General features: G+C 36.8%; 1 protein-coding gene across 1 annotated transcript; it reads right to left on the bottom strand.

Moving 5' to 3' along the window:
* Positions 1-444: 444 nt before the first annotated feature.
* On the bottom strand, positions 445-9,669 carry LOC114520892. Its single transcript, XM_028541235.1, has 3 exons — positions 9,149-9,669; positions 1,828-3,838; positions 445-1,112 (listed from the first exon to the last, which is right to left on the bottom strand). The coding sequence occupies exons 1-3, from the start codon at positions 9,468-9,470 to the stop codon at positions 626-628; spliced, it is 2,820 nt and encodes a 939-aa protein (XP_028397036.1). The 5' UTR covers positions 9,471-9,669; the 3' UTR covers positions 445-625.
* Between the last annotated feature and the right edge of the window lie 467 nt (positions 9,670-10,136).

Genomic DNA, 10,136 nt, shown 5'->3' with positions numbered 1-10,136 from the left:
GGATTTTTGAAGGCCGGAAAAAATTAAAGCGACACGTGATCTTCGTCTAAATATGTTTAGAAGTACTCCACGTGGCCTGTTATAGCGCACAATACGATGATTCCCGATATGAAAATATGTTATTTTTCTATGGTTCACGAGTAATTTTGGAAATAAGTAGTTTGATCATAGTCCGCATTTGATAACAGTCCGCATATAGCGGGCTTGCGCCTGACAAGGTGCCCGGCTTTTTATACTCATGCATTATAAACGACAGATGAAGATACATCGACAATACCTTCATGTCCAAAAATGCCCTGACAATACCTTCATGTCCAAAAAATAGTCTGCTAAGGCAGAACAATAACACTTGTGTTCTAAAAATATGCATAGAAGAACCGGCCATACACGGGATTAATTTCATACAGTTTGTCTTTAATACAAATTGCTTTAATACAAATCATCTTTTGTTGAATACGCTTTATATCTAGCCTACGCGAATTTAAAATAGTTTCTCCAAACCGAACGGCAACACAAAAATTGCAAAATGCATTAATTTGAGTAAGAAGATTACATGCTTCATGTTTTCTAAGTTCCGGAGAAATATCAGGAAAAATCCTCGACACGTATAGCAGTCATAACGAATTCAAGCTCGCGGACACGGTCTTCCAAGTTCAGTACACTTTTGGCATAGTTCTTGGAGGTGTCTCGGAATCGGCCGTTGGTTTCTGGAAGCAATTTTAGGAATGTAAGTCTGCCGGTTTCTATGAGGACGCTGCTTTAGAGGGTAGCATTTCTCGATTGAATTCCTCCTTTCGTTGCAGTTGTAACAGGCTTGCCACTTGCCAATCCAACTTCTACCATTTTCCCACGTCTTGTGACATTTAGTGCAATAATACGGCCCAAAACATGGTTCTTTTCCAGCATACTTCTGAAATGTAACCACCAAAGCTCCTTTGTTAACTGGCTTAAACTCCAACTTGCGCTTTTTTAGATATTTTTCAACCATAGGTCGGATACGTTTCCGTCCTTTGGAGTGATTTCCGGACCCAACAATGATCTCAAGCCACATCTCAGCATCTTCCTCGGCCACATTCATATCAAATTTTTCATCCAGTCTTTCACGCAATTTCCTACGGCAAAAGGAGCATCTAATATTGGACACCCTATATATGATAATATTTTGTAAATCGCTACTCACTGTATATGAGCTGTTCTGCAATCTAATTGGCCGAGATACTCAACGTGTATCAGCTCATAAACAGAGAGTAACAAAAACAAAATGGCAGACAATTTTGCTTAGGAGTGATAAAGAAGAAATTAAAAAAATTCGATCAGGTGCCAGATATTTAAAACAATACAACAAAATATGAGATAAAAATATTTAGGGGTAAGTAGAACTGAGAAAAAGCATGCATTGGCTCAAGAATCTATTTATAATGTATTCTCACACTAATTTCTAGATAAAATATTTACTGATAATTATATGAATATTCAAGAATATTATAATCTAATCATTGATCAATTTGTGGCAAACTTTTAAAAATGTCGGAATGTCGCATGAGTAGAATTGCAAAGGCCGGTTCGTTCGCACAGGCGAAGCGAATGTAATTGAAAACAGCCTTAAGAGCCACGCATGTTGATTATAACTCAGTGAAAACTCGAAAATTAAGTAAGTATGCAAATTCCAAAGAGGCAATCGGTAGGTAGGAATCAGGATCGTTGCTTAGGCTTTTTCCTTACAAATTTCACATGATATAAAATTTTTCTTGAATTCAACTGCGATTTGTTCTCTGCTTTCTTAAGCTTATTAAATAAATAGATGATAAAGACGTGTAGATACAATACCTTATGGCTTCATTGCCACTATCCCGTTGTTCTTCAATTTCCCTTACCACGTCATCCAGGCTTTTTTCATCTTTGGCTTTGGAGAGCAGACGTTGTTTATATTCTTCGAGCTTGTCTTCATCGACCACCAATAATCCATGAAGATCAATCTCACTTTGGCGACGTCCAGCATTACAGAGTTGAAAAAACTCTTCACATGCTTCATTGTGATATCTTTGCATTAGTTTGGCGTATTTTGTTTTTAGTGTCCTGCAAAAACGAGAACAGGCACTGTTACCAGCCTCATAAAATTTAGTAGCCCTTCTTTTCCACTGTTCTCGAGCCTTGTCTAATTCAAACGCCTTTTTCCGATAGTACAAAGCTCTGAGAAGATGCAGCAGACTGTTTTGAAATTTTTTTATTTTGCCACTGCTTTCGTCAAGTGGAAACTCAATATCTGTATTAACGAGTTGAACCGTTTTAATTTCAGGATTGTTTACCATCCCGCAAAATCTTTTAATATTATTTAGGTGACAATAATCCTCCCCGATTACGTCTTCCTTCGTAACACCTTGGCAAAAAATATTTGAAGAATTGTATGACCATGCAAGAATACAGTTCCCATCATCATACCGTTCAAATACTTGGACTCTTGGCAGAACTAAAGGATTTTCAATTCTCTTGTCGTTTACAAAGCACCAAAATTTTGGGCGCGGATCGTCTTTCGCGACGTTCGTCAATTGCACAACAATGTTGTATGATCCATTGTTTTCTGATAAAGAACATACCTCTGTCTCGGTGTCCTTGTATTTCATCTTGATGCAACCCGCTGTGAATCTTTTTCCGTCATAATCATAACCAAGAACGTCTTTTAGTGCCAAACAACACCGAAATGATTCATCATCGGGGAACATAGGTTGATCATTTATATCGTCAAATTCAGGTAACCATCTCACTGATGAACTGCCATAGTCTAATGGAGCATCTGTAATTGTGATCGAGAACGAAGTGCTAGCTACAATGATATCGTCCTGATCTGCTAAACAAAGGCTATATGTTCCATTTTTCTCGAAGTAAAACTCCACAGTAGCTTTGTTGTTGCCTTGAATATTTTTCTTTACAAACCATTGTTCAGGACCGCTTTGCTTTAAAAGATTTGGAATATTTGATGAATATGAATTTGGTGAACTCGATATTTCATTATCAAATCGATCAAACAAGGATATTTCAGAGATCAATTTCTCTCTCCTGAAAGCATTCTCTTTTACGGCAGTGAACCCCCAATGTATATCGTTCAGTTCAGGGTGGATGTCAATGTGTATGACTTTCTTTTTTGAGCTATTGCAGTTGTCATAGATCACCAGCTCTCTGCTTCCAGCTTTAGTAAGAACCATTGAGAAACAAACTACAATACCTGACTCGTCCTTTGTTGTTTTCAAAACCTTTGTTTCTTTTTTCGCATCGAAGTTGGGAATGTGGCACGCGATATTAAAATCTGCAGTCGAGTTAGCAGGCAAGGGGCAACCAAAGATATCACAAAGAACGATTTCTAGTTGAATCTCATTGCCAGCCACGCAAACTTCAGGATAATAGAAATTTGATCCTTGCAAGTACACTGGCGCATTGTTAACTTGCACTGGAATAAATCTCAAACGGAACACTTCCTCCGGGCTTTTTCTATCACTAAGAGCTATTGACAGGTTATACTTTCCGGCCTCATTAATCTTCGTGTCTACTGTAAGTATTCCATTCTGAATGTCTCTCTTTCTGGATTCTATTTCCATTTCCTCTCCCTCCTCGCTGGATAAATTTAAAGCTATGATGCTGTATTCCTTACACAAACCTCGGACAACATTCCCGTAGGAATCTTCCAATGTTGCTTTAAGAATTGACCATTGGTTCCGATACACCATCGTTGGGTTCGTGTTACTTGGTTTGTACCTGACGTCAAATGGCTTTTTAGAGCAGGTGAATGCAACATTTTGCAAACATTTAGGCGACGAAGGAAGTATTTCAACGGATAAAGTTTGACCTAAAAGAAAAATATATTTTTGAACTTGGGCGATACTCCATGAAATATCTAATATATTTTTTCTTGCGGTCCGAGTTTACATTTTAGCGTTTCCTGCAATCTGATTGGCTACGCGAGCGGACCGTACGGACCGCGAGATTTGAAAGCACGCACGGGGGGCGGGTAATTAAAAAAAACAACTCTATTATTTACCAGTTTAGTCGGTCCGTATAGGGAAATATTTCTTTTGGTCTCAAAAATGTTGTTTTTGAGACCTTGGGAAATATTTCCCTATACGGACCTCCAATCTGGTAAATAACATATATGTGTGGATTACAGTTACAGTAGATACGCGATTACGTGCGGTCTAATGTACATATGGAAATGCCCCCACGAGTTCTTCTTACAATGCCTCTCTCTCAGTCTCTCTCACTTCCAATGCCTCTCTCTCAGTCTCTCTCACTTCCAATGCCTCTCTCTCTCGATCTAAAAATCATCCAGGAAGGAATCATCCTGAATTATCATCCAGACCAGCAAGGCATATAGGTCAATAGAGCCTTATACGTGTGGCGTTCACGACAAACGGGACTACAGGGATCCAAGGATAATGCAAAGTTTCAGTGCCCTCCCGATACCTAGGCAACCAGACGTCTGTAGCAACATATAGGATTTTGACTTTACCAATAAAATTCTAAAGAAGCAGGTTTAACATATCCCCGAATCAAGCATGATCAAACGGAGGTTTCATTGCTAATATTACAACTGCTAAATACAGCACCGCACACGAATATGGCATTTTTTCTATAGTTATAGCTGTGAATTATTAAAGCGTTGGGATCGCTAGCTTGGAGAATTCATACTCAAAAGTACTTAAATTACGTTTGCCGCGATATTGCCATCATTGAATTCTATTCTTATTGGTCATGCGAAGCGATCGCAATTTCAACCGCGGTTATGTATATTATATACAGTATTCCCTCTAACTCGAACTCCGGAGGGGAAAGAAAAATTGTTCGAGTTACCAGGGGTTCGAGTTAACCGGGGCTGGTGTTAGGTTTCGTCTAAATATTATACACTGAATGCATGCTCCCGAGGAAAATAGTGAGTTTTGTTTTCCCAAGAGTCTGAGTTTCCCAAGAGACTCGAGGGAAAGCAAAACTCACTATTTCCCGAGGTGTAGCGAACATTAAGTGTTTTGTTATATAAGAACAAAAACATACATGTTACACGACAATTTCATTTCAAAAAACTTTGTTATGACAATATGCGGGCATCAATTTTTCACTTGTTTCCCTGGCGGGAAACATTGCATTTATTTACAGTCATGTGACTACGAATGAACCAATCACATTTAAAATACACAGCACCTATATAACAATCACATATATTGGTTGCCGTAGTTCATGCTTTTATTTCCTAAAAATATCGAGTAATTCATTTGTATAAATTTATCAGTTGGCTTACGGAGTTCATCAAATTATTCAATTATTTGAAAAATTCCTAACTTTCGGTTTCGAATTGTCCAATCATATTCGTCTATTTATTTCATTATCCAATAGGATTAGAGAGTGGTCAACTCGAAACCGGAAGTTAGGAGTTTTTCAAGGTGTTTTTGTATATATTGTCATCGCAAACGTACCGTATGTTAACACATAACCATTTAGCAATAGGCTTATATAATTAGACAATCCGCGATAAGTTTACAACGCGCTCAAACCACAACCTAAAGCATGCAGAAAATATAAACATACACTCGTGACTCGTTATTGAAATTTTGGCTTCAAAAAATCTTGTTGAACATGGAAACTTATCCTCATGAGGTAAGATCAAAGCAATCTCTTCGGAGGTAAAACTCAAAACAATCTCTTCTGAGACGATTAACGAAATCAAAAGAAATTCACTAGCAAACCATTATACACTGTATTAGGTGTATAAATTCATAGGTCACTATACGCGTAGCTGTTGTTGTCACCGCCGACCGACTGTACGGAAAATGAGCGATCAAGTGCACCTTCCAGGTTGCCTTTAAAGAGAATTATATTGACTATGAGGAAGAGAAAAAGTAGATCCACTTTACTGTGAAGAATTATTTCAAATATTTTGTAAGAAAAGCCCCTAGCCCTAGGTCATCCATTTTAAATAAGATAGCTAGCAATTTCAAGCAATGTTCTTTTCAATTTGTGCCAATGCGACATATTTTTTTATCCATTCATTCGGATATTTAAAGCATTTTGTCAACTTAGAAGAAAAAAACATTTATGTAGTAAAAAATCATTTTGTAATGTTTTTTACAGTCTAAAGATAGCAGGCAATATTGCTAGTAAACAATATCACATGACTCAAAGGAAACTAATGTTGTCAGGAGATATTGAAAGAAATCCTGGTCCTGTTCAAGACAACAGTCCCACTAACAAAGACTACAACGCTTTCATTTCAGACCATTTTGATGTTGGTGGAGATTGTGACTGCTTTTTTCGAGCTGTGTCTCATCAGTTGCACTGAGCACCATCTACAAGTTTAAGCATTTGGCATTGCTTATATGAGGGCTAATAAGTAACACTGAAACTCATGGTTAGAATACCTCAATAATATGTCCATGCAAGGGTGATGGGGTGATCTATGCATGATTATACAAGCTGTGGCTGATCAGCTGAAGTTGAGGATAGTCATTAGTGAGACACATAAACAATTTTTAGAACACACTATAGTACAGGGATTTTCACCAACAGATCAACTTTCGAGATATTCATTTAGGTAATATAGATGAGTATCATTTTGTATCAACTTTGCCATCAGGTACTTCTAAATCCTGAACAGTCAAATAGGAGTGCTCAATTAGAAGCAAAGAAGAACAGAATATATGAAAAAATACATGAAGGAAAAACGAGCTAATGAAACACAGAACCTAAGGCTAAGCAATAGCGAAAAGCATATGCAATGGAATATAGGAAACGCAAACAAGCATGCAAATGAAACCTCCCAGCTGTCAAAACAGAGCACGTCTATATATATTGCTTGAACAGCGGTAAAACATAGTGTAGGTAATCATCCAGCCCCATGCAACTGTAGACGGGAAATTAAAAAACATGACTAAATTCATATAGAATTAAATTGTTGTTATTTCGACAGTTTCTATAGTAATGTATACGCGGTGTATTTCTATACGGTTTATTGGCGAACATTATGGTTTCCAGTTGTCAAAAATGTTCTCACATTTTAAAGTTTGCTGATCTATGATTCGAAACCAAAGTTCGAGTTAACCGGATATATTCGACCAAGGGAAAACAAAATTCATCTATTTATTTAAGTGGAGTAAATTACTATAAAGAACATTACCAAATCAAGGGGAATTGGATTTAGTTCGATGTAGTGAGGAGTTCGGGGATACTCTATAACCAATAATGCGATGCTTCTGTTTATATATTTGTAAATGGATCGTAATAAGATAAAAAGCAATATATATACTTAGTTGAAATTTTTTTTGGTGTATATTAATTTTATGCCTGGTCTAGTGCTTTATATATACAGTCGTTTCATAATGAATAGACTATATAAATATTCTGTAATACCTGCACGTTAGTCAATATACTGTAAACATCTGAATAACTGAATTGTTTCAAAATTTCAAAATAACATTGCTACGTTCTCGTTTATCATCTCTGTATAATAAATGCTGTAGTGCCTGTATACCGCCAACATGATTTCTGCGTCGGATGTCGGGGTTTAAAACTCATTGCCGTCCGATCAGATGACATTTCGAAGTGGTTTGCTGATTATAACTTGCGATTCCTGTTCGAATACTTGACCGATTTTAACAAAAATAGGAGCGATTTAAAGAAGAAATTGTTTTCAGTAGATACATGTTTTTTTATATCGATATGTTGTCAATTCGCTACGATATTCACTTTATTCTTTAAAGTGCATGTGCTTTTTATATTATTCAATATTGCACATCAAAGCGGCCTAAAAATATTGCCCAAAATGCAAACGAACACCGGTTGCAGTGGTTTAGTTCACATATTCAGGATTATTTTGATATCTTTAGCGTCAAAATCGAGCCTTTAGAAGATTTTTGCCGTTTTTTTATATAAACATACATTGATGATATGAATTCGCGTCACCGGCGATAATATTTCACAATAATGAAAATATCGAAAAAAAATTCGGGCAAAAAAAGCCGAAAATCTGCCCCCAAGGTCTAATTTTACGCCAGAAATCGATTTCCGGGGTCAAATTTACCCTAGGGGAAGGCATTAGGGAGTTTTGTCACATTTTCCAACCGCATGACAACATTCCGAGCATGCGGTCAGCACGCGCTTAGCAACAATTATCGCTTAGCACTTATAAAATGCTATTTTCTCCGCTTCTTTTGCACATCCTACCCCAACAATTACTCAGAATTATAACAGAATGATAATATGTAAAATTCAGACATTTTAAAGAACACAGAGAACAAAAAAAAGCGAGAAAATACTGAATTTCTAAAGTATATGGTTGCTATGGGGAGTAATTTGAGATAACAAAGCAACATATTATTTGATTCATGTTTTGACTTATAATACAAATGCAGTTTATTACTATATGCGGGTTTGAAAATACTATTTAAATCGTCTTTTCAAGCTCTATCGTTTGGTGGTATTCCGGGGTCTTTAGCCCAAATACTTGCTGAGATATTTAAGGTTTTGCTTTTCCCGACAATATTGTCGGGAGCAATAGTGACCAGACGGCAATGAGTTTTAATAGTATCAAAACCTGCCGGAGGACCGATAGTTGACTTATTTTTCCATCAACTGCATGTTCCTAGCTTGAATTTGAAGTGTGTATAATTCCACTCGAAATTAAGGCCCTTTGATGAACCTCTAGAATTTACCTGCATCGAGTGAAGTGACAACAAAAATCATAATTTATTTACCCCCAAATGGCTCAGAATATTCAATATATAAGTACAATATTCACGTAATAAGAGATGTCTATACATCAACATCACATAAGCTCGTAATGCATAGCACAAATCTATAGATTGCGTGGAATCTCGAGAATTTACTGGAAAATATTGTAACGATTGGAACTGTTCGCAACGGCGTTCAATCGATTTATACGAAATTTCCAAATCAATCGATTTCCTCGCAATTTGTCTCTTTCAAAATGACTAAGGATAGAAACGGTCTGATTATTCTGATATATTTATATACTTAGGGTACATTTATTGCGTGTCACTTGTACTGCCAAAAGATTTTTATTACTGTAATTCTCCGAGTGAAGGGGACATTATTCCCGTGTTTAATTCCTTCGTTATGATAAGGTTGAAATGAATACGTTTTATTTACTTACGATCAAAGCGATACCATTTTCCTAAGTCTAGGTTCACATTTGCCTTTCCAGCGCGACGAGCAACGCATGTAACATGTAGCAGCCTATGATTTACTTTAGTGACTTTAAATTTGCAGTCAGAGTCTCCCACAGCTTTATTGTACTCATCACTATATGAAACAGTTATGTTGTTCTCGTGGTGATCTTCAAACTTTGAATTACGATTGGTTAACTGGATACTACAGAGAAGAACGGAATCTCCACAAGTTACCGTTGGATTATCCTGGTTAACCTTTACTTCATCTGCAACGAAGCTCCATAGCCATCTAGAGACAGCTTCCATTTTGTTGTACGCGGATGAATAATTTATTTGCCCAAAAGGCAAAGCACTAACAGGTAATATGAGACTCCGTAAATATTGATATATCTTTTTAACATGACGTCTAAATTGTTATAAATAATTAAGAGGGTCCTGAAGTGAATGGGGTAAAATGGGAACTTAGATTGCCCCGTTTTTACGCTGGGTCCCTTCCATGCAGGACTACTGGGCTATACAGGGTGTATCAAAAAAAACGCAACACTTAATATTCTAAAATTCATATTGTTCATAAGCTCAATAGATTTTATGCCCCTGGGATTTTAAAATGGCTTCTAATCGTACAGTTCAACTGCTAATGGTCAAATCAGCTAAACTAATAATGGTGCAGCTAACAACTGAACAACGAGTTTTTATTGTCGTGCATGATAACTTGAATGCTAACTGTCGACCTTGTAAAATAAATTGTAAATAAAATTTTACTCGTTAAATACTTTCAATTCAGCTCGTTGGTTTACGCACCCGACTTTGTTTACCGACGATTGTGCCGCTAGAATATGATTATAAGCTTTCTCGCATTCCAGGGGCCAAACGTCTTTTGTGTTGTAGAACAAAGAGGATATTCATGAATATTAAGTGGTTGTGTTTTTTTTGATACACCCTGTATAATAATTCCTGGAGAACTTGCTCCTA

This window comes from Dendronephthya gigantea, unplaced genomic scaffold, assembly GCF_004324835.1.
Source record: "Dendronephthya gigantea isolate DGI-Jeju-01 unplaced genomic scaffold, DenGig_1.0 000018F, whole genome shotgun sequence".
Classification (NCBI taxonomy): domain Eukaryota; kingdom Metazoa; phylum Cnidaria; class Anthozoa; order Malacalcyonacea; family Nephtheidae; genus Dendronephthya; species Dendronephthya gigantea.
Note: the sequence above shows the minus strand (reverse complement) of the source record. Positions and strands in the feature narration are given on the sequence as shown.

Excerpts from the sequence above, each read along its gene's own strand:
- LOC114520892 (XM_028541235.1), bottom strand. The coding sequence starts at position 9,470 with ATGGAAGCTGTCTCTAGATGGCTATGGAGCTTCGTTGCAGATGAAGTA. Across the intron at positions 3,839-9,148 it reads AAAATGGTATCGCTTTGATC|GTCAAACTTTATCCGTTGAA; the intron begins GTAAGTAAATAA and ends TTTTTCTTTTAG. Across the intron at positions 1,113-1,827 it reads AGTGGCAATGAAGCCATAAG|GAAATTGCGTGAAAGACTGG; the intron begins GTATTGTATCTA and ends CTTTTGCCGTAG.